This window comes from Pseudorca crassidens, chromosome 1 (assembly GCF_039906515.1).
Source record: "Pseudorca crassidens isolate mPseCra1 chromosome 1, mPseCra1.hap1, whole genome shotgun sequence".
NCBI lineage: Eukaryota > Metazoa > Chordata > Mammalia > Artiodactyla > Delphinidae > Pseudorca > Pseudorca crassidens.
The window spans coordinates 67,688,560-67,713,383 of record NC_090296.1 but is presented as its reverse complement, the minus strand read 5'-3'; the positions used below and the strand labels follow the sequence as shown (position 1 = coordinate 67,713,383).

Here is a 24,824-nt window from a genome sequence, read left to right as displayed (position 1 = left end):
TAAATTATTATACTTGATTCAGAAAAATATTATATACATGGTCACAATAACATAAAAGCTAATGATTTAACTAACTTTATTACCTATACTGAAATATGGTATGGAGATGTAAGAGGTGTGATAAACCGTCACAGCATATATAGGGTAAGGTACTATATCCATGGTTTCAGGCATCCACTGGGGGGTCTGGAATGTATCCCCTGCAGATAAAGGGAGACTACTGTACAGAAAAAGTTCTGAAAAGATATACACCCAAAATGCAGTGCTATTCCTAGAAGATTAAGATTACCAAAAAGGCACTACTTTATTTTTGACATTTCTGTAGCTTAATATTCATACATTACTTTAACAATAACTAAGAATTAAAAGTAATGTAAAGGGCTTCGCTGGTGGCGCAGTGGTTAAGAATCTGCCTGCCAACGCAGGGGACATGGGTTCGAGCCCTGGTCTGGGAAGATCCCACATGCCACAGAACAACTAAGCCAGCGTGCCACAACTACTGAGCCCATGTGCCACAACTACTGAAGCCTGTGTGCCTAGAGCCCGTGCTCCGCAACGAGAAGCCACCGCAATGAGAAGCCTACTCGTAGCAATGAAGACCCAACACTGCAATAAATTAAAAAAGTTAAAAAAACACACTAATGTAAAAATTTACAAAATAAATAAAAGCAACTAAATGCAACCGCAAAAAAATTTAAAACATCAAAAAATCTTCATGAGTAAAACACGGTATTTGTAAATTTTTAAAGAAATCAATTAAAAAAGAAAATGGGGAAAAGATAAACTCATTAAAAATACTAAGTTCAACTTGTTGTTTTATGATAAAGTATTTTTCAACGGTGTCTGCTCATCTGTGTCTCCCTCTCTCTTATATATATGTACATAAAGAAACACTCCAAGGGGCTTCCCTGGTGGCACCGTGGTTAAAGAATCTGCCTGCCAATGCAGGGGACACGGCTTTGAGCCCCGGTCCAGGAAGATCCCACATGGCGTGGAGCAACTAAGCCCACGCACCACAACTACTGAGCTTGCGCTCTAGAGCCCGCAAGCCACACCTACTGAAGCCCGCAGGCCTAGAGCCCGTGCTCTGCAACAAGAGAAGGCGCTGCAATGAGAAGCCCGCGCACTGCAACGAAGAGAAAGCCCGTGCACCGCAACGAAGAGTAGCCCTCACTTGCCGCAACTAGAGAAAGCCCGCACGCAGCAACAAAGACCCAATACAGCCATAAATAAAACAAAAAAACAAAATAAACACTCCATTTCTGAAATATCCATTTCAGTAAAAGAAAATACCTACTTTATGTTTGCTGGGCCTTTTATTTTTTTTTTAGTAGGGAAAATAGAAAGGTTGCCAATAATCCCATCACCCCAAAATCACAAAGGTATTTTAAAACATTTGTACTGGGTTGTTCAATATAATTTTTAACATAGCTGATTTAGCACATAATATGCAACTCTGCTTTTTAGTTTATCATAAGCATTGCCTGGTCATCAAATATTCTTCATAAAAATCATTCATTACTATTTGAGGGGAAGAAGTAACCTCCACCCCCATGCATTAATCCCAAGCACAGATTCATTTTAACTGCAGTTGTGATCTCTCTTATACTCTATTTCCCACAAGGGGGAGACAGGACTAAGGTATTTTGAATACCTTATAATAAAAACCAGAAAGTTTGGTATCATTCCAATATCAAATGAGGGGATAAGGGAAGAGTAGTCATTTACTACTGGTGTTATTTCTATCTTGTGGGCTTTTTTCCGTATGGTACTACAAAAATTACAATTCAGTTTCTCATATCTAACAGCTTAATTGAACATCCTCAGCAACTTCACTCATTTAATAAATATTTAGCAAACACCTATTATGTGCCAGACCCTTTACTGTCACACTGGGTATACATTAATTTTTACAAAAAGACAGGTCCCTCCTCTCAAAGAGCTTACAATCAATCTTAAAAGTGTGCATGGGGGGGGTAGACAATTTTTAAAATTACAAGTTACATTAAATATTAAGAAGAAAATGGGGCTTCCCTGGTGGCGCAGTGATTGAGAGTCCACCTGCCGATGCAGGGGACGCGGGTTTGTGCCCCGGTCCAGGAGGATCCCACATGCCGCGGAGCGGCTGGGCCCGTGAGCCATGGCTGCTGAGTCTGCGCGCCCGGAGCCTGTGCTCCGCAACGGGAGAGGCCACAACAGTGAGAGGCCCGCGTACTGCAAAATATAAAGATTCATGGGCTTCCCTGGTGGCGCGGTGGTTGGGAGTCCGCCTGCCGATGCAGGGGACGCGGGTTCGTGCCCCGGTCCGGGAGGATCCCACATGCCGCGGAGCAGCGGGGCCCGTGAGCCATGGCCACTGAGCCTGCGCGTCTGGAGCCTGTGCTCCGCAGCGGGAGAGGCCACGGCAGTGAGAGGCCCGCGTACAGCAAAAAAAAAAAAAAAAAAAAAAAAAAAAAAAAGTTTTAAAAAAAAAAAGATTCATAATTATATACTTTCTAGAGTCTCGACCCCACCCCCACCCTCACTTATGAAATATAAGCTTATGGAAGTCTGGTCCACTTTTTTTTTTGGCCACTCCGGGCAGCATGTGGGATCTTAGCTCCCCAACCAGGGAACGAACTCACGTCCCCTGCATTGGAAGCATGGAGTCTTAACCACTGGACTGCCGGGGAAGTCCCTGGTCCACTTTTTAAAGCTCTGGGAAAAAGCAAAAACACAAATGTTAGTTTAGGCCACTCTGACATAGTTTTATTATGTGAGGCAACTGTTGGTGGCATATTATCACACCCATCCACTGTTTCTCTATCACTGCCTTTATTCCTCTTCCCATCCACCCCACTCCCCTTGTTTTCTATTTCATCTTTTTCTTTGTTTTGTCTTTCTCACTCCTTTGTTCCTCAAGATTTCAGTAACAGACTTACAGCTTAAATGAAACTGGTTAACTAATGGCTTTCACAGCTAAAACATTGGTGACCCCTAATTCAGACTTGAGTGCAAGCCATGAAATAAAAAAAATTACAAATTTGTATAATGCTTTGTTAACTGCTAATATTATAATCCTACAAAACAAAAAAGCAATATAATAGAGTTTATTTTTGGCAGAAGGCTGGTTGGTTGCTCACACATTTAAGAACACAGTTACAAATGTTTTCTGAAACTTTAACACAACCATTCAGCAATAGTGGAGTAATTAAATCAACTATGGCGTGTATACAAAGTAGAATACTACTACTATGCAGCTGTTATAAAAGTGAGAATGTTCTCTACTGACAGACTCAGAATAATCTCCAAAAAATGTTAAATGAAAAAGCAAAGTGAAAAACAGGTATATAGTTTACGAACTGTTGTATCAGAAAGGAAAGAAAATCAACATACATATTTGCTTACATCTATTTGCATAAAGAAACACTGGAGGGATACATATGGTACTACTAATAAAAGTGGTTACTAATGTAGGACACTAAGGGTAGACAGGCTCATGGTAAGTACAAGATTTAATTCTGAACCACGCATTAACTATTCAAAAAATAAAATTAAGAGTCTGAAAATGTTTTAATTAGAATTTTTAAAACTCTTTTACAAAATCTATCCAAACATGATCCAAAATTTCACTACACATTTATAATTACTTCACTTATATATAGCCTTTTAAATCTTGTGACACTGACCCTATTCATTTGTTTACAATTCTTTACCACCGAGGTGGTCCCAATGAACACCAGGTACCAGTATTACCTTAAAATGGCATAAGGTATCAGACAAAAGCAACTCGGCAGCACGCGGCTTCACTACCTATTTACTGTTTTATGTTGAACAAGTTATTTAAACTCTTGCCCATGTTTCCTTCTCTCTAAAATGGAAATACTTGTTATCTATGATTTAGGGATGGTATACAAATTAGAATGATTCCAAACATACAGAAAGCACTCATTAAATGTTAACAGGTACTATTATTAATAGTTCTTTCTATGGACATATAATGCTTTCATCTATGTAATCAAACACCACAGGGTGTTTCAACTGAATCCAACAAAAATTCGCAGCATATTCAAAACCAGCAAGTTCCTGTTAACAAGTAGCTTTAATTTACTGGAAAGCAGAAAATGAAAATAAAAAAGTGCAACGATGTAATCATACACAGTGCAAGCCATTGTGAGTGCAGAGAAGGGGTGATAATATTGCTCAAGTTTAACGTATCAATAGAAGGAATGACAATGTTAAAGGGAAAGGGGATAGAGAGCTGGATGACACCAAATCGTTAAGAGACTTTGATCATTCAGGTTCCCAAACCTGGCTGATTATCAGAATCACCAGCTATACATTTTAAAAACACAGATCCTACCTCAAACTACTGAATCACAATGACCAAGGACAGAATGTGGGAATCTGTATTATTAAAGATCCCAGGTTACTAGGTTTTGGAACCACCACAGATCTCACCCTCTTACAGTTAGAGACTTTACAAGTATCTCCAGATAAAATAAATTTAATCATTGCCTTTGGTAGCTTCACTGGAAGGACAGCTAAAGGCAAGTTGATATTATAATTACTCATTCCTTTAAGTCATTAAAGTACTTTTTAAGGTAAATATATGTGTTTTAAGTAATAATATGACTGCCATTTACCCAACAATTACTCATAAATGACTGGAAACAAGACCCAACACCATTCCATCCCAAAGCAAAGTAAATGTCAAGAGGGAGGTGATACAGAGAATTTAATTTTAAAAAGGGCAAAAGCTCTGAACAGAACCTCACCAAAGAAGACATACAGATGGCAAATAAAGTGCTCAACACTGTTATGTCATTAGGGAATAGCAAATTAAAACGATATATCACTACACACCTATTAGAATGGCTAAAATCCAAAACACTGACATCAAATGCTGACAAAATATAGAGCAACAAGAACTGTCAATCACCACTGGTGGGAATGCAAAAAAGGTACACAGCCACTCTGGAAAACTGTTCGGCAGTTTTTTAAAAAAATTAAACATACTCTCATCATACAATCCAGTATTCAAACTCCTAAATTACTTGAAAACATACATCCACACAAAAACCTGCACATCGACATTTACTCATAATTGCCAAAACTTGGAAGCACTGAAGATGTCCTTCAACAGGTGAGCGGACAAATAAACTGTGGTACATATGTACAATGGAATATTATTCAGCACTAAAAAGATCAATCAAGCCACAAAAAGACATTTAAGGAGGAACCTTAAATGAACACTACCAAGTCAAAGAAGCCGTCTGAAAAAGCTATGCACGGTATGATTCCAATTACGTGACATTTTGGAAAAAGCAGAACTATGGAAGACAGTAAAAAGAGCACTAGATGGGACTTCCCTGGTGGTCCAGTGGATGAGGTTCCGTGCTTCCACTGCAGGGGGCGCGGGTTCAATCCCTGGTTGGGGAACTGGGATCCCACATGCCATGCAGCGCAGCCAAAAACAAACAAAAAAGCAAAAACAAAACAAAAAAGCAAAGCAACAAAAAAAAGAGCAGTAGCTGCCATGGGTTTGGGTGAGGGAGGAAGGAACAGGTGGAGCATACGGGATATTTAGGGCCGTGAAAGCATTATTTACTATAAAGGTGGATGCCTGTCATTATATATTTGTCAAATCCCAAAGAATATACAAGACAGAGAGTGAACCCTAATGTAAACCACGGACTTTGGTTGATAATAATGGGTCAGTGTTGGTTCATTAATTGTAACAAATGTACCACAGTAGTGGAGCTATTGATGTTGGGGGAGGTTTTGATGGGGGAGGAGTTATGTGGGAACTGTCTGTACTTTCAGCTAAATTTTGCTATAAACCTAAACCTGCTCTAAAAAATAAAGTCTATGACAGAGAAAACACAACTTGGAAAAAAAAAATCAAAGGAAAGGTATTTTGTAAAAAAAAATTTTTAGTAATATATTTCAAAGTTGACAAAAAAGTAACGGTGGCCCTGGAACCCTCCTGTATTGCTGGTGGGAAAGTAAAATGGTGTAGTCACTTTGGAAAACACTTCAGCAGGTTCCTGAAAAAGTAGAACATGACCTGGCAATTCCATTCCTACGTATATACCTAGGATAATTGAAAACATATGTTCACACAAAAACTTGTGCAGAAATGTTAATAACAGCATTTTTCATAATAGCCAAAAAGTAGAAACACCCAAATATCCACCAACTGATGGACAAAATGTAGTATATCCATACAACAGAATATTATTCGGCCATAGTAAGGAATAAAGTACCGTTACATGCTACACATGGATGGACCTTGAAAACATCACCTTAAGTGAAAAAAGCCATTCACAAAAAGCCACATATTGTATGATTCCGTTTATATGAAATGTTCAGAATATTCTTGATATTCTATGATAGAAAGACTATTCTTTCTATCATAGAGACAGAAATTAGTGATTGCCAAGGAAAAGGGGGAATTGGGACTAACTACTAAGAGGTTAAACTGGGTTCATTTGTAGGTGATGAAAATGTTTCCAAATTAGACACCGATGATGACGATACAACACAGTAATATACTAAAAACCAGAGAAATGTACAGTCAACCTTCTGTATCCACAAGGTTCTGCATCCATAGATTTAACCAACTGTGCATCAAATACAGTCAGGAAAAAAAAATTCCAGGAAGTTCCAAAAACCAAAACTTAAATTTGCAACTGCAGGCAACTATTTACATTGTATTTACAACTATTTACTTTGTATTAGGTATTATAAGTAATCTAGAGAAGATTTAAAGTGTACGGAATAAAGTGCATGGTTTATACGCAAATACTAAACCATTTTATATTAGGGACTTCAGATCCAGGGATAGAGGGGAGAGCGGGGTGGGGGAGTCCTGGAACCAATCACTCCACAGATACTGAGGGATGACTGTACACTTTACAGGGGTGAATTTTATGTTACGTGAATTATATCTCAATTTCTGAAGTTTTTTAAAAGCTAAGGGTGGCCCTAATGGATGAATGTTCCTAAACACTAACATCAACAGCTGCTAACATCAGGAAAGACAACGAACTGTTTTGTGCCTTCTGATGGAAGACCTCATCACCACCTGTGAAGTAGTCTCGTCCCCCACTACCACCCCAAAAAAGAAAATAAACCAATATGTAGCAAGACCCTGTATCCGACTAACCAAGTTACAGGGAAAGCAAACAGGACAACAGATAAACTGTATCTGATAAACTGTATCAGAGATGCACTGAGCAAAACACAGACTCTGGGAACCTTTATAGGACCAAAGATCTGATTTCTTCAACAAAAAATGGCAAAGAAAAGGAAAGAAAGATGGAGGGGGTTCCAAAAGCAATGTGTTATTTAGATCCTGATTCAAACAAACTCTTCAAAGATAACTGAGAAAACTGGAAATTCAAACAGCGTATATTTGATAATATCAATAAATTAAGGAATTATTCATTTTCTTAATTTGGTATGCAACTACAACTGTTGTCTTTTGAAAGTCCTTATCTTTTAGATATATACTGAAATATTCATGGATGAAATTGTATGTTTCTGGGATTAGCTTCAAAATAATTTGGGACAGGGAAGGAGTGGACAGAAGTATAAGTAAAATAAGATTGGTCATGAGTTGTTACTGAGTGATGAGTGACAAGTTTATGGGAGGTCACAGATCGCTATATTATTCTTTAATATGTTTAAAACTCTCCATAATAAAAATTAAAGGGTATATGTAATACAATCATATAATACATCCTTTACAATATGAAGGATAAACTCTTAAGAGAGGAGCATGTATGGAGGGAAACCGTTAAGATTCCTCCAGAGAAATCAGGCAGGAGGAACACGCTGAACTAAAACAGTTGTAGTAAAGAAATTTAAAGCACAGATTAAATCAGTGTTACTTCCTTAGGTCAGTGGTTAGGCTTCAAGTATATTCGAAGCCAAAAAATTGTTTTTTAACTAGAAAAGGCTCCAAAGTTTTTATGCAAAGAAGACTATATTTCCAAAAAATTAATAATCACGGAATTAAAATATATTTTAGGATACTGAGGCTATCTATATTAGATAGCCCACTGAATCACTAAAGTCCAGCTCACACTTCCAACAAAGTTCTTTCCTGCTTTAGAACTTATTTTAATGCTGTTCCTTTCCACTGAAAAACCTATGGTTAGGTAGTCACACTTCAGATCTCAAAGTATACTTATCCTCCTAAGGGTTTCACAAAAATTAAATGCGTTAAGATATGTATTAACAACTTAAAATAATTCTTGGCATATAGGAACTGCTCAATAATTGCTTAGCTATTTACCTGAAAGCTCACTATCTACACAGGTTTTCCACCACCATTTATTTTCTCAGCATCCTGTTAATTTCTGATTTATCACATTTTATTATTTCTCAAGTACTGCACCAACAGTAAGGTCCTTGCTTCACATATCATTATATACCCAGTATGTAGCACAAAATAACACTGAAATATATTCACTGAATAATCATACTAGAATCAATAAGACCCAAAGACTCAACATTTTTAGAAGGACCCATTGATCTCTTTAGCATCTGCCAATGGGAAGGATGATGATAAACATTAACAATAACAGGGGGACTTCGCTGGTAGCACAGTGGTTAAGAATCCGCCTGCCAACGTAGGGGACATGGGTTAAAGCCCTGGTCTGGGAAGATCCCACGTGCTGCGGAGCAGCTAAGCCTGTGGGCCACAACTACTGAACCTGTGCTCTAGAGCCCACAAACCACAACTGCTGAGCCCGCGTGCCACAACTACTGAAGCCTGCACACCTGAGCCTGTGCTCCACCACAAGAGAAGCCACTGCAGTGAGAAGGCTGCGCACTGCATCAAAGAGTAGCCCCTGCTCGCCTCAACTAGAGAAAGCCTGCACGCAGCAACGAAGACCCAACACAGCCAAAAATAAATAAATAAAATAAATTTATTTAAAAAAAACAATAACAGGGAATAAAGGAGAATAAACAAGTTAAGTGCCTTTTGTGGGGGAAAGAGGCAGGCATTTGAGATGAACTGAATAATGGATATATTGAATTCGAAGTAGAAAATTTAAACAGGAAGTTAGAAATACGTCTGAGACATCTGAAAGTCAAAAATACAGTAGTGATTAAGAACATGGTCTCTAGAGTCAGTCTGCCTAGGTTTAAATCCCAGCTCTGCTACTCCTAGTTATAGGATCTTAGATCTTAGGCAGATTACTTAACCTCTGGGCCCCAATACTCTAGTGTCAGAAAACAAAACAAACAAACAAAAAAAACCCACCACCAACCAAAGAAACCAATTGTGCTCACCTCATTGGGTTTTTTTAGGATTAAAGGACTAAATACTGAAGCATCGGAATAACAGCAAAAAACAAAAACAAAAAACACAGTATATTTCGAAATTTACAGTGAAAACAAAAAGAACCAGAACCCCAAGTAACGATAACTGAGACCAAAGGAGAGGAAATATATGAAAAGTGATAAGTGAACCAAAGGGAAAATAAGAAATTACAGAATATAGGCCAAAAAAAAGGATTTTGAGGAAGAAACTCTCAAAAGCAAAAAGTGTTGGTTAAGTGCATATAATCTGTAAGAAGGCCTCAAGATTTGGCAATTTGAAGGTCAATCACCAACAGAAAGAAGTGTTCTACGAAGTGTTTAGATAGGTATAAGGAGAGAGAGCAAAAAAAGACTATACAGCAGGATCAAGGGGTAAATGGAGAAAAGAAATCTAGATTAGGGGTCCCTAGACTTTCTGTTTCCAAGGACTTCAAAAAAGAAACAGGGAGAATATGACATAAGATTGTGGACTCAATTCTATCAAATAAAAATTTTTTTACTCTACTGCCACCACCATTTGAAAAAGGAAAACTGCATAACAGCAAGTCTTTATGAAGGCTAAAACTCTCGGAATAAAAGGAACACCTTTATGAAAAATCTCTATACTGTTCTTATTTTTTATAATTTCATAGTAGATTTATAAAAATCTTGTAATAGAAAAGGAACACGGATTTGCAAATCATTATTCTAGACTACCCTAAGAAAACCCTGGCAATAACAGATTAAAAGGGAAACAATTACCTCCCCCCATTAAAAATGAAGAAATCAAGTTATGTCTGAGAGAAACATCTCCTATTAACTTAAGATCTTTAGATGGCAATATCTGTCACGTTATGACAAATCTGTATGCCAGAGTATGCAAACACAAACACTAATTAAAAGTTTACACTTGGGCTTTCCTGGTGGCGCAGTGGTTGAGAGTCCACCTGCCAATGCAGGGGACACGGGTTCGTGCCCCGGTCAGGGAAGATCCCACATGCCGCAGAGTGGCTAGGCCCGTGAGCCATGGCCACTGAGCCTGCTTGTCCAGAGCCTGTGCTCTGCAACAGGAGAGGCCACAGCAGGGAGAGGCCCGCGTACCGCAAAAAAAAAAAAAAAAAAAAGTTTACAGTTGCTGGAGAATTAGTAGTTTTAGAATACTAACTCCAGGACTACATTTTCTATGTATTACCTATGCCATATTTTTATAGTTGGCACACAAGCATTTTGTATATGCCATAAGTGCATTTATTACACACTAACTACAGAAAAAAATATAAGGACATATTTGCAATATATATAAACTAGACCTGGCATGCCATGGGGGCTCAATAAAACTTTTTTGAAATGTACTGAAGTGGTGTATGCTACATAATGAATTACAAGTCAGATTCCATTTCTACAAAAAATACCAAAAAAACAATACAACACAATGGTTTCAAGAGTGGTAATAAGACCAAACAAAGCCTTTGGATTCAGATAAACCTGGGTTCAAATCTCAGCTGTAATACTTTATAGCTGGCAAAGTTATTTAAACTGTTTGTGTTTCCTCATCTGTAAAATAGAAATGATACCTACCTCATAAGGTTGTAGTGCTGATGAAATGGCAGTTATAATTTCTATTTAATGTGACTGCCAAAATCTCACAAGCAGTCCAGTCCATTTTTTCCCAAGTCCTAGACCAAATCAATCCAAATCTCTGGAGGATGAGACAAAGGCCTGCATACTTTTTATAGTTTTACAAGTGATTACCACTAGCACTCTCTTCTAGAAATCACTGTCCTAGAGCCTTATTAACAAAGCTTTACCTAAATCCCAGGTAAGGAACCATCACAAAGATGAAAGAGAGTTAAGACATCCTTTGGTTTAGTTCCAATCTTCTAAGAAAGACCTTTACCCAAAATTCCTTTTACAGGGAAGAGAACCATAATGCAAACTTCCAGTTTAAAATCCTTTCCAAAGCCAGGAAATTTAATTCCACACTGAAATTTTATATCAAAATGAGGTATACCTTAGCCTGGTTGTATTCATTATTGAATAGTTTTAATACTGAATACTTTAAATAATGTATAGATGAACAGTGTACCCAAGGATGTATACCATAACGATATGCAACTTCTCTTATTTCTGTTATCTTTCTTAAAATTAAGTTTAAGTTTACAATTTAAATCCATTCACGCTTCACTTAAACTTTCCCAATAAATTTTTTATTCAACACATACATTTTAAAATGTGCATCTCACAAGCATTCTTACTAAAGACTGAAGACGTGTAAAGCAAATTCAGCATTCCAGAAGCAAACCTGAAATCCTAATAACTAAGTAGCCCAATAAAACATTTTAGAGAAATATACAGAGCAAAAATACACAATCATGAACATTTTATTCCAAAAGAATCAGTGTGAAATAATAAAAATTCCTGGAAAAAAATTAAGAGTCTAGAAACACTGTAGAACTTCTTCAAAAAAAAGCAAACAAAAAAAGTTTAGAATGGCTATATCAGAACTAATATGCCAACTGTAGATAAACTGAAAGCAAGCAAGCAAAATGAATCTTCCTTAAAAGACTTCGGTCAAGAAGAGAATTAGAAGGGAAAGCAAGGGCTAGGGTAGACAATATAGATAGACCTCACTGTTGTATAGATTTTTTACTAATTTAGACACAAGACATTTTTCAGCTACTTACACCAGTGAAACTTATGAATGACTAATGCAATTGCTAACTTGAAAAGTGTTTAAATTCAAGCTTTTCTATAACAGTACAAAGGTTATAAACACTGTATCAGGGACTGGTGAAATATTATTTAGTGAGCCCAAGCCTCAATGCATTAATAAATGCAATTTTTAAAAATAAATGCCTCACACCGAATATTAAGTTTGCACATGGTGTAGTAAAAGTTGTACATCAATAGAACTCTATACATCCCAGATATTTTAAAGCAGACTACACACACAAAAAAACAATTTTGACTTTAGCTTTTTAAATGTTATATTTTTAAGAGCCCAATAGTATATCAAAGCACTAAAACACTGAATTGACTAACAGGTGTTAATTTATAATTAACTTTCTCAAGACTTGGTAAAGTGTCAAAATATATGTTTCTTACTTTTCAAAAGTTTAACTTTCCCAACTTTGTAAAGACAAATAAAAGTCGACTGGTTCAAAATCAAACTGACGATATACATATTTGTTTGAGGACACCCTTTTTAAGCTAATCCAATCTTCCTTCTTTCAACACTGCATTTCCCTAACCATTCACCCCAGGCATATATGACATGTATGTCAGCGAACAATACTACTTACATTCTAAATATATACCAGTCTGAAGAACAGGTGCAACACTATTTAGATGCATGCCTTTTTTCTTCTAAGCCAAAATTTGCCTTAGAAAGTGATTTTAAAATAAACACAAACACCCAAAACAGTTGAACAATACTTTTAAAAAGATGTAGTCCTTCTGAAATACAAGACATAAGTCCTTAAAACACCAACAATCTTCCAAAAGTTAGGTAAACCAACCTATCAAAGTTTCACCTTAAGACTGAGTCCGGCTCAATTATGAAGGATCCTGAGGATATTTAACTTTGCTTCCCCTGCGTGAGTTGGTAACGTGAGACAAGTACGCTTTACTCCAAGTTAATATTAAATCTTCATAAAGACGGCACAGATATTCTGGTTTGGCTTTTTATGTGTAAAGAAGGGGATGGAGAACGGCGAAGGGTATTCTAAAAAGAAAAATTCAGTACAGAGAAGCGTTGATGAGTCAATCACTAAGAACTCAAAGGAATCTAAGTGAATAAGGCAGCATCCCAGGTAAGAAGGTACTTAAAGTTGGCGGTAGGAAATGAAAACTTCACAGGTCAGCCGCAAGCCATTGTGCTCGGTAGCAGCCCTGGAAAGAAGCGTGGCTGTCAAGGAGTAAGGGTTATCAACTCCGGGGGAGGGGGGCAGACATGCCAAATCGGAAAAGGGGGGTGATCCGGGTAAAGGTGGTAAAATGCCCGTCCCAATCCCTCTCCTCCGGTTCTCCATCTCAAGAGGCACAAACAAGAGCAAACTCAGTGCCCAACAGCCCCTCGCCGGACTCTCTCCCACAGAGAGGAACTCGGCCCCAAGCCCCGGAGACCCGCGCAGGCCGCCTCCGGAGGAGCCCCCGCAGACGCCATACTAAAAGCCAAAATGGCTGCCCGAAGGAAGCCCGCACCGCGCAGCTAGTGAGAGCTGGGTAACAAGCTTCTGCGGGAAGGGGGGAGGGGGGCTAGAGGAAGAGCCGTCGCCAGGACCATCGCCCCCTCGAGCCGCACAGGTAGGTTTCTCTCGGCCTCCCAAGGCCTCGAGCTCCAACTGAGGGGAGTCCCGGCCCCACCCCCCCCACCCCCCGGTCGGGAACCCCGCCGCCGCAGCCGTCCCGCACACCGACCCCAGCGAGGTACCTGCAGTTCGGCCCGCTCCACCTCCCAGTGCGCCCGCTCCATCTCGAACCGAGCCCACTCGTGCTGGATGTAGTGCAGGATCCCTGGGATAGTGTACTGCTGCGGCCGGGACAGCTCTGGGCCTGCCGCGGGACCCGCTCCCTCGGCGGCCGGAGCACCCCCACCGCCCGCCGCTCCATTCCCCCCGGGCGAAAGGCTCATGTTCCCCCCAGGTCCCTGCTGCTGCCGTGCAGGGGCCGCCATCCCGGGGCCGCCACCACCACCTCCGGCGAGCTCGTCCATTGTGTGTGGGGCCCCGGCCGGGGAGCAGGGCGAGACGCCGACCGCTGGGGGAAGGGCCGGGGAGGGTGGCCCCGCGCTGGCGGCGGGGCGGAGGCCGGCTGGGAGAGGGGCGGGGAGGGGGTTGTTGCTGAATGCCTGCCGTAGGTCAGAGCAGGGAGCTGCCGGCCGCCGCCATTACAGTCCCTCCTCCATCTGCCAGTTTCACTCACTCACTTTAGGGGAAGGGGGGGCCGCGGCGGGAGGGGGAAGGGGGGCAGGGTTGGGAAGGAGAGAGACGTAGGGCCGCCGCTCCCGCGCAGCATGCCGGGTAGAGAACGCCACTGCCGCCGCTCGCCTACTAGCCAAATAGAGTCCGGCCTCACCCTACGCAGGCGTACTGAGGACGCAGTCGGCTTGCCGTTAGAGGCGGGGAAGGAGATTCGGCCCCGCCCCTAGGCCCGCCCCGCAGGCTCGCTGCGGGATTCTGGCGGTGGAGTCCGAACGGTGGGCTATCGAATCCAATCTTTGGAAGAGAGTTGGTCTCTGCCTTCCCAGGAATCCGTATCCCTCTCTCAGTCAGTCCCCAGCGCCGTTCCCTACCCAAAGGTCTCAGCGGCGCGCCTGCCTTTGGAGCTGGGTTTTAACCTGGTTGGTCGCTCTGGCCGGCCGCAGCCGGTCCCGGATTCCTGACGTTTCTTTTGCATTCCTTGCGTGTTTTCAGGCAGTCCCAGAGGGTCGGGCCTCTTTCTCTGCCTGTCACTCTCTCTCTCTCTGGTTTCCTAGCACCAGGCAGTTCCCGGGGCTTTGGGGACGTTCTCTTTTGGCAAAGAGCCCAGATCGTCCCGGACGTGGAGACTGATTCTCTGTCTCTGGGCTTTGCTCCCAATTCTGTGCTCACTGTCGCGCGTTGCAACTTGTACAGCTTTGCCTCCCGTCTTTCCTATTCTGGGGTGGGTTGTGTTTGGGGAGTTTGACAGGGGAGCAGTAGCGATTGTTTTCATTTTTGGGGGGGAGAAGAGAAGGTGAAAATCTTTAGATCTTGATAGTGGGCAGAGGGAGAAAGAAAACTGGAGGGGACTGGTTAAACTAACAATTTGATATTTTAGAAGTGAATGAGCTCACAAATATTGTCATTCATAGCAGAATCTTTTGATGGAAATAGAAAATAAGAGCATTGTGAAGACAATTTAAAACCCTACATGAACGGCTAAAAATGTTTTCCTGGGTTGTTTTAGTGAATGTAATATACACATAAAAGACAAGGTTAATCTTTTAAGTACCGTGGTGTGTGTGTTTATGTGCTTAGGTTGCACGGAAACATCCTTAATGAACTAGTAAGTTTCTAAAAGTTAATGTAGCTAATAACCATTTGGTCAAAAAATAGGACAAAAATGATATTTAACAACAATAAGGAAAAAAGATTCATTAATTACAGCTATGCAGGAAAATCGCATATAACATTTATTGCATTCAAATTTTTCGCTTCTCTACTACCAATAAAATTTTCACTATGGAATATACACGACCACTCGGTGTAATTTCCAAGAGATAAAGTAGTATATCTTATTTTATCATGTCTGCTTTACTGTTATTATAGTTTAACGGAGAGAGGATTGGACTTGTTACCCATGCTGCCATGTTTTATTTACATATGAAATGATGTCTGAGGTCGCAGAATTATTAAGAACTATTTTTCCATTTCATAGCAACCAACATACAACCAGCTCATTCAATCTTGTTCATTTGCGAGGGGCCTCAGAGCACGTAAAAAGTTCAAAAATCCTGTACTGCCTCAAGACCCATATACATCAAGAAAAATTTGTGAGAGGGTGTGACTGATCTCCCTTACGTTGGCATCAAAAGAAGAGGAGCATACCCACTAATATTTCCTGCTGGTACGTCAAGTTCAAGTAAAGACTGGATTTATAATCCTTTTTCCTCCCCACTCACCTTCAAAAAAACCCGAACTCTGCTCTTCTATTACCTATCATATTAAGTGGCACCACATTCAAACCTGAGGCCTTGCAGTCATTCTAGTACCTTTCCTTCACTTGGTCCCCTCATCCAGTCCCTTTCTCAGTAATATCTTTTATATCTATTCCATATCTTCATACATGTCTTAATTTAAACCTTCCCACCTTTACTGTTCCCCCGCCTTCCACTACCACTGATGCCTGAGTGATCTTCAAAAGTCAGATCTGATCCTATCATTCCCTGCTTAAAATATATTAATGATCACCAGACTTACAATAAAGCCCAAATTTTAGCATAGTATATAAAAGTCCTTATTGCCTAATTTACCATCACACCATCATGGTATCCCATTCTCTCCAGCTAATCTGCAGCACCATTTTGGGTTCCTCAAATGTGTAATGCTGTTTCATTCCACAAGAATTTAATACATGCTGTATCCAACTGGCTTTGCTTCCCTTCTTCCTTCAAAACTCATCTCAAGTATTTCTTCCTCCAAGAAGCTTTCCAGATCCGTGAATTATTTAGTATAGTATCCTAATAGTATCCCATGCTTAACTCCTAATACTTATTACATTGTATTTAAATTGTCTATATATGTACTCCTCGGTGACACTCATACTAAACACTATGAAAGCAAGACAGTCACATAACAGGTACTGCAAATATTTGCTTCACTTATTTACTTTTTTTTTAAAAAATTTCTGGATTGGCTACTATTTTTCAGATGCTCTGTTAGTCGCTGGTGAACCACTGTGAATCAAACAGATATAATCTCTGCCTTCACAGACTTGCCAGTCTAGTTTTAGGCAAATTACTTAGCACCAAGCACCCTTACTTCCTCAAAGTCTTATCCAGATCTGTCTCTTACACTCCCTATTTGAAGAATTCCAGTTGAACATGTCTGGATTCACTTTGTCCATGGTTTTATAAATGTCAACAGTGCAATCCTAAACCATATTCTTCCCAGATCATAGTCATTTATCTGCAGGATTGTAGCCTCCTAGAGGGGCAGGACCTATGCCCCTCTTGTTGAAAACTGTACCCCCAGTGCCTGGGACAGTGAAATCCCCAATAAATGTTTGATGAATAACTTAAATTCATACTAGACTAATATGAATATTTTTCCTTCACCTCAGTCTTTTTTTTTTTTACCAGTTTTTGCTACCATTGTACCAATTATCTCTTGAGGTTCAATGACCAGAACTGTCATGAGCACTAATAGTAAAAGACACCAAAATTTTCTCCTCTATCGGGAGATTATTTTTTACAGTATTGATGTTGTGCTTTGTGTACATGACTCCAAGGACAGTCTGCAGGGAGCTCCTAGAATCTTGTTCTCTGTAGGTAATGAGCTTTCCCAGGCTCACATACAACTCACCTAACTGGAATTCCCTTCCTAAACTGTGACTGAGTCATTTCCTCTTTTCAGCATCAACCTTTGAAACTTCTTGTTTGTTCTGTCCTTTCATCAATCTTGTTCATTTCTCCTTCACTCCCATTGATTCTCTCAGTTTGGATGCCTGCCTATTTATATCTTTAATCAGTTTAGAATTTTAAGGTTTTTTTTTCCCCATTAGCTAATCTTAGACACCTGTGTTTTTATTCTACCTGACCAAAAAGAGACTTGTCACATTTCATGTGCATATATTATATCAACAAAAGTATGTTAAGGAATTCTAGTCTTTTAAATACATCAGAGTGGTTAACACTCAGATGCCTTCTTCCCAGTTACTGCAATACCTGATGTACAAAGTGTTTTGACCCTGACTTTGAGAACTATGTGAATTCCTTCCCAGACATCATATTATTTCATTGGTACATACTTCTCTAGGCATCTTTAACAGATTTTTTCTTTAACATACCACTATACCATTATCACACCTATAAAATTAATGGTAATTCCATTGTACAGTCATCCTACTAACAAAGAGCTCAGACTGGTTCATAATCACTGAACTAGTCATCTTTTTCCATCATCTGAAAAGATTGTGACAAGTATTCTTATCTCTACGAAGAGAGAAAGCTGAGATAAGAGTTCTGGGTAACTTCCGCAGCCCTTAGTAGAATAGGAAGTATTCCTACTCTTACATCAGTGAGTATACATGTTTATTTGGAAACAAGAAATAAAGTCTCCCTTTACAATTCTGCCTCCTTCTGTCCTGTCAATGGATTTAATATTACTACCTCTGGCCCCCAAATCATTTGCACTTTTGAAATCATTTTTTAGGTAGTTTCAGGGTGATTCAGTCACTTGGGGAAACTACATAGTGTTTACATTTATAAATATAGAAAACAAATGAATATTAGAGCCCAGAGAAATATCTTTGAGAAGAGTTGGCATGTGTTCAAAAACCAAACGAGCAAAGTGTATAATGGAGATGGAACAGAAAAGGAGGCAGCTTTGACCTGCACTGTGGTTTAACCAGCATAATAAGATCAGGTATCTACTTTTCATTAAAGCAGTTGCTTGTGGCTAAGAAAAGTATAGAAATATATGCAGGATACCTGAACTATTCAAATAGTATATTGTGTGGAAAAGAAAAGGAATAGGACCTTCACAGATTACAGAAAAATAGGCACCAAGACCTTCAGGAAACTGTGCATGCTATATAAAATTCTAGTCCAAGTTCATTCCTGAATTGTCTCCTGGGTAATATGATTCAGAAAGCAATAGGCTGTGATAATACTGTGTAATAGCTAACTCATAGAGATGTCAAAATTGAAAGGGAAAAAAGAAAAAAGGATTGCCTGGAGCCAAGTCCCTCCTGAACATTGGGTAAAAGTGAACAACCAGCTCTATAAACATGAGAACCAAATGACTGGAAAATGTGACTGAATGGGAAATTGCCAAAAGTTTCCTAGGTAATAATTTAACAATCTTGGAAATGTGGTTTGTCTCCTGTTGGAGCAGCAGGGGAGAATGTTCAGAAGAATGGTACCAGACATGGACATCTTGCCTGGGAAATCTCTGCTAAAGACAGTTTACTTTGGAAAATGTTTTAAATTTGGCAAAAATTCACAAAACCTTATTTTTCTATGATAACATTTTTAAAGACGGTAACCTTTAGTTTTGTCTATTAATAGACCAACCTAAAGTACCTGACAATTACCCTACAAAAAAAGATTAAAGAATTATTTGGAGCATTTTTAAATAACTCCTATTGCTCCTTTTGTATTATAGCTTTCAATATAGTAATCGGATGTTGTAAATCATGTTGTGCATAAGACTTTTTATTTTTGGCCGCACAGCATGTGGTATCTCAGTTCCCCGACCAGGGATTGAACCCATGCCCCCTGCAGTAGAAGCTCCAAGTCTTAACCAGTGGACCACCAGGGAAGTCCCTAGACATTTTTTTTTTTTTTAACATCTTTATTGGGGTATAATTGCTTTACAATGGTGTGTTAGTTTCTGCTTTATAACAAAGTGAATCAGTCATACATAAACATATGTTCCCATATGTCTTCCCTCTTGTAGACATTTTTATTTAACTTTTTATTTTGGATTTCAGTCATTCAAAAGTAGGAAAAAAAAGTGTAATGAATTGCCATTTTCAACAGTTATCAAGATTTTGCCATTCTTATTTCATCTATTCCCCATTTTTTCTGTGTGAGGAATTTTTTTTGACTATTAAAAAAGTTTAACAAGAAAGTTTAATATGAAAATGTACACTGCTCAATTTTTTATATGATAGTAAAACAGGCCCTTTGGAGATGGGACATGAGGAAGCAATTGATATCTTTGATGAACACAACCTTTGTTTATACTCATTCTAAGGCTTCTAACATGATGATACTATTTTCCCTTATACTGCCATTCCAGTATTGTTCTGTCACCCACCAATTGCTGTCTCTGCACATTCATCTATTGAAAGATTCATAAAGGAGTCAAGTCCCCAAAGATTCCTTGGACATGTCCACCACCATTTGATTTCAGTGATAACTTCTTGTCCATACATGTTTCAACTCAGGAGGGTGAGCCTTGCTTATGGCGTCTACTCAACAAGCTCAAAGATACCTTGAAATGGAATTCGTGGCCTTCCTCACACTTCCATGGCCGGCTCTCAGAATAATTTAAAGTAAATCCCAGACATCATATTATTTCATTGGTATATACTTCTCTAGGTATCTAACAGATTAGGACCTTTTTATTTTCAACATACCACAATACCATTATCACACCAATAAAATTAGTGGTAATTCCATTATACAGTATAATCCCTAGTCCATCGTCAATTTTCCCCAATTATCTAAAAAAAATTTTTTTTAAGAGTTGGTGATTTCAAATCAGGATCCAAACAAAATCTATATATTTCCTTTATTTGCTGTATCTTTAGGTCTTTTTTTATTTGTCTCCCCCCTCACCCCCACATCGTCATGCCATTTATTTGTTGAAGAGGTGAGGTTATTCTGCAGAATTTCCCACATTTGGCTGGTTGCATTTTTATTGTATTATTTAGCATATTCCTTTCTCCTTCGTATTGTCTGTAAACTAGGAGTTAGATCTAGAGGCTAGGTTTGATTCAGGTTTTAATTTTTTTTGGTAAAAATATTTCTACATTGGGGATGCAATGTACTTTCTATTGCATCACACCAGGCAGCACATAATGTCTAGTTGTCTCAGTTTTAGTACTGTGATGTACTAAACTTGATCAGCCTGATCTAGCTATTGTCAGCCTTAGCTAGCTAGCTAGCTGTCTTTTAACACATATATCGTGCTCTACTCTCAACAGTTTCTGCTCAGCGCAGAGTCTGTCTTTCTATTAAAGAGCTTCCACTGGATGTTGCCGAGCCTTCGGGGTCCTGATTGGGACCTTTCCTTGCACTCATTGGCAAAAGAGATCCTGCCAGATCTCCTCCCAGTTCTCAGTGTAGTACCTAGATTCCCTCCTGGGGTTCCCATGTCAAGGAGGGGGGGGAGGCGCCCTTCCTTTGGATGATGACTTGGTGATTTCTGGGTTCCTTGGCTCTTTTGACCCTTACAGGACCACATTTTCAAACCTCCACTTCTGCTGGCACAGGTGTGGTTCCCCCTTTCTAGTTGCTAAGGGTAGTTAGTGTTCTGGAGTTCCAGGGGATGTTTTTCCCTTGGTTTTTGGTAAAGATGTTACTGTATAGTTTTTTCTTTTTTTCCATCCTCGTGGCTCTCACTGTTTTTTGTAAGGGAATCCCGGGAACTTCCAAAACTGCTCTGCTACTAACACCACTCCCTTGCTTCTCTGCACTCTTGGCGTTTTAAGGTTTAAATTGCCTGCTAGTTAACCTAAATTTATTTATTAGAGCCCTGCTATTGAAATAACTTATTTGATCACTGCTAAAATAATTGTGACATTTTTGCTATTCAGAGATGTGAGATATAAGTGAGTGTAAATTTAAGTATGAATAATATCCTCTGGGAACAGTTGGGCAGGCTCTTGTCTGACAACTTTACTCTCCTATTTACATTTTCAGCCAGGAGCTGTAACATGTTGCTGTACTTTACTGTGAAATTCAGTAAAGCAAAAAGTGCTCCTGGGCAAAGGGCAGCCAAGCAGTCCACCTGAAAGGCTCTGTGTTTACCCTGACACCTGATCGGAACAAGAATGATACTAAATTCAGATACGTGTCTGAAAACTTGCCTTGGACAGCATTTGCTGGGTATGTTTTATCTATTGGAAGTAGAAAGGGAGATTAGCTGAACTCGCTAAGAGAGCGAGTCAGACATAAGAATTTTGGAAGTTTAGGTCTGATTACAAATGTTAAACACACTGTAATAAATGCAGTAGTATGAGCTTTTCTGTCCTAAAGTTTCACATTATCTGATTAAGCCACTTCTTGGGCTTTAGGCTCCCTGTTGAGATCAACTGAAAGCAAATAGTCTGTTAGAATTGTACCTTTTGTGATACACTCTGGGGTCAAGATTAAACCTGCCAAAATATGCACATATAGCCATTAGCCAGTGAAAGCTTCTGAACAGAGGGTACAAACTGGGTAGACCTAGATTTACTCTAGTGAATGGAGAGTGAAATTGTACGTCCATGGTCATATTACAGCCGTCACTGAATTACTGGAGTCTTGAGGCAAACCTGGAGGTAAAGAGCAGTGGGTGAGAGCACAGACACTGGAGCCTGGCTAACATGATTGAGTCCTTCCTCTGCCTTTTTACTTGGTGACCTTTGGCAAGTGACTAAGTTTTCATATCTGTGAAGTGGAGATAAAAACAGTCTCTAACTCATAAAGCTATTATGGGGATTGAATGAGTGTAGGTAAAGCTCGAAACAGCAGCGCCTGGCTGTTTGGTAAGCACTGTGTGTTTTCTATTGTTATTATCTCTCTTCAAGAGTTGTTTTGTTGGGTTATTAGGACATCTTATCACAAAGGCTGAATAATGCCTCTCAGGTTACAGCAGCGGATTCTTTCATGACCACCATCAAATATCAGGAGCGTTAATTACTCATTTGAATTAGAGTCAGTTGTGGCCATGTAACTAACAAAAAAGATAGATCCTGTTGGTTGAGTAAACTGCTCCTCAAATTAAGGTTTAATACAGTAATTTTTGTGTTTCACTGTTTCTTTTAAAGTAATGATCTGCAAAATGGAGCCATAATTTTCTAAGTGATCTCTTCAGGACTGAAAAATGTTAATGTAGCTTTTAATACTGCTTCATTTTAACTCAAGACACGCTTCATTTAATTAGGAAGATCTTAAATAATAATTTCAATATATAACTGTAGTTTTACAGTATTCTTTTCTTTTTTTTTAACATCTTTATTGGAGTATAATTATAATTGCTTTACAGTCTTGTGTTAGTTTCTGCTGTATAACAAAGTGAATCAGCTATATGCATAACGCATATCCCCATATCCCCTCCATCTTGCATCTCCCTCCCACCTTCCTTATCCCACGCCTCTACGTGGTTGCAAAGCATCAAGCTGATTTCCATGTGCTATGCAGCTGCTTCCCACTAGCTATCTGTTTTATATTTGGTAGTGTATATATGTCAGTGCTACTCTCTCACTTCATCCCAGCTTCCCCTTCCCCCTCCCCATCTCCTCAAGTCCATTCTCTACGTCTGTGTCTTTATTCCTGTCCTGCCCCTAGGTTCATCAGAGCCATTTTTTTTTTTTAGATTCCATATATATGTGTTAGCATATTGTATTTGTTTTTCTCTTTCTGACTTACTTCAGTCTGTATGACAGACTCTAGGTCCATCCACCTCACTACAAATAACTGCTTTGTTTCTTTTTATGGCTGAGTAATATTCCATTGTATATATGTGCTACATATTCTTTATCCATTCATCTGTCAGTGGACACTTAGGTTGCTTCCATGTCCTGGCTATTGTAAATAGTGCTGCAATGAACATTGTGGTACATGACTCTTTTTGAATTATGGTTTTCTCAGGGTATATGCCCAGTAGTGGGATTGCTGGGTCATCTGGTAGTTCTATTTTTAGTTTTCTAAGGAACCTCCACACTGTTCTCCATAGTGGCTGTATCAATTTACATTCCCACCAATAGGGCAAGAAGGTTCCCTTTTCTCCACACCCTCTCCAGCATTTATCGTTTGTAGATTTTTTGATGATGACCATTCTGACTGGTGTGAGGTGATACCTCATTGTAGTTTTGATATGCATTTCTCTAATAATTAGTGACGTTGAGCATCCTTTCATGTGTTTGCTGGCAATCTGTATATGTTCTTTGGAGAAATGTCTATTTAGGTCTTCTGCCCATTTTTGGATTGGGTTGTTTGTTTTTTTGATATTGAGCTGCATGAGCTGCTTGTATATTTTGGAGATTAATCCTTTGTCAGTTGCTTCCTTTGCAAATATTTTCTCCCATTCTGAGGGTTGTCTTTTCATCTTGTTTATGGTTTCCTATGCTGTGCAAAAGCTTTTAAGTTTCATTAGGTCCCATTTGTTTATTTTTGTTTTTATTTCCATTTCTCTAGGAGGTGGGTCAAAAAGGATCTTGCTGTGATTTATGTCATAGAGTATTCTGCCTATGGTTTTCTCTAAGAGTTTTATGGTGTCTGGCCTTACATTTAGGTCTTCAATCCATTTTGAGTTTACTTTTGTGTATGGTGTTAAGGAATGTTCTTATTTCATTCTTTTACATGTAGCTGTCCAGTTTTCCCAGCACCACTTATTGAAGAGGCTGTCTTTTCTCCATTGTATACGCTTGCCTCCTTTATCAAAGATAAAGTGACCGTGTGTGTGGTTTTATCTCTGGGCCTTCTATCCTGTTCCATTGATCTATATTTCTGATTTTGTGCCAGTACCATACTGTCTTGATTACTGTAGCTTTGTAGTATAGTCTGAAGTCTGGGAGCCTGATTCCTCCAGCTCTGTTTTTCTTTCTCAAGATTGCTTTGGCTATTTGGGGTCTTTTGTGTTTCCATACAAATTGTGAAATTTTTTGTTCTAGTTCTGTGAAAAATGCCATTGGCGTTTGATAGGGATTGCACAGAATCTGTAGATTGCTTTGGGTAGTATAGTCATTTTCACAATGTTTGTTCTTCCAATCCAAGAGCATGATACATCACTCCATCTGTTTCTATCATCTTTAATTTTTTTCATCAGTGTCTTACAGTTTTCTGCATACAGGTCTTTGTCTCCTTAGGTAGGTTTATTCCTAGATATTTTATTCTTTTTGTTTCAGTGGTAAATGGCAGTGTTTCCTTAATTTCTTTTTCAGATTTTTCATCATTAGTGTATAGGAATGCAAGAGATTTCTCTGCGTTAATTTTGTATCCTGCTGCTACTCTACCAAATTCATTGATTAGCTCTAGGTGTTTTCTGGTAGCATCTTTAGGATTCTCTATGTATAGTATCATGTCATCTGCAAACAGTGACAGTTTTACTTCTTCTTTTCCGATTTGTATT

The 24,824-nt window shown here is 39.2% G+C and overlaps 2 protein-coding genes and 1 pseudogene across 15 annotated transcripts in view; 1 reads left to right on the top strand and 2 right to left on the bottom strand.

Moving 5' to 3' along the window:
• Positions 1-14,580, bottom strand: part of STRN3 (striatin 3) — a 114,415-nt gene extending 99,835 nt beyond the window's left edge. For 2 of the 6 annotated variants that reach the window (XM_067738201.1, XM_067738194.1), the window contains exon 1: positions 13,730-14,256. In XM_067738201.1, coding sequence (XP_067594302.1) covers positions 13,730-14,011 — 282 coding nt within the window. In that variant the 5' untranslated portion in view covers positions 14,012-14,256. Of the gene's footprint in view, positions 1-13,729; positions 14,259-14,373 lie in introns of those variants that run through there. The other 4 variants (XM_067738222.1, XM_067738187.1, XM_067738177.1 and 1 more) reach the window with 4 other exon arrangements.
• The window catches only part of AP4S1 (adaptor related protein complex 4 subunit sigma 1), a 59,695-nt gene continuing 48,137 nt past the window's right edge, over positions 13,267-24,824 (top strand). For 3 of the 9 annotated variants that reach the window (XM_067738522.1, XM_067738515.1, XM_067738504.1), the window contains exon 1: positions 13,271-13,602. The gene's annotated coding sequence lies outside the window, so the exon portion shown is untranslated. Of the gene's footprint in view, positions 13,603-15,696; positions 15,886-21,412; positions 21,599-24,824 lie in introns of all 9 variants that reach the window. The other 6 variants (XM_067738471.1, XM_067738478.1, XM_067738461.1 and 3 more) reach the window with 6 other exon arrangements.
• On the bottom strand, positions 19,333-21,428 carry LOC137225156 (small nuclear ribonucleoprotein G pseudogene; annotated as a pseudogene).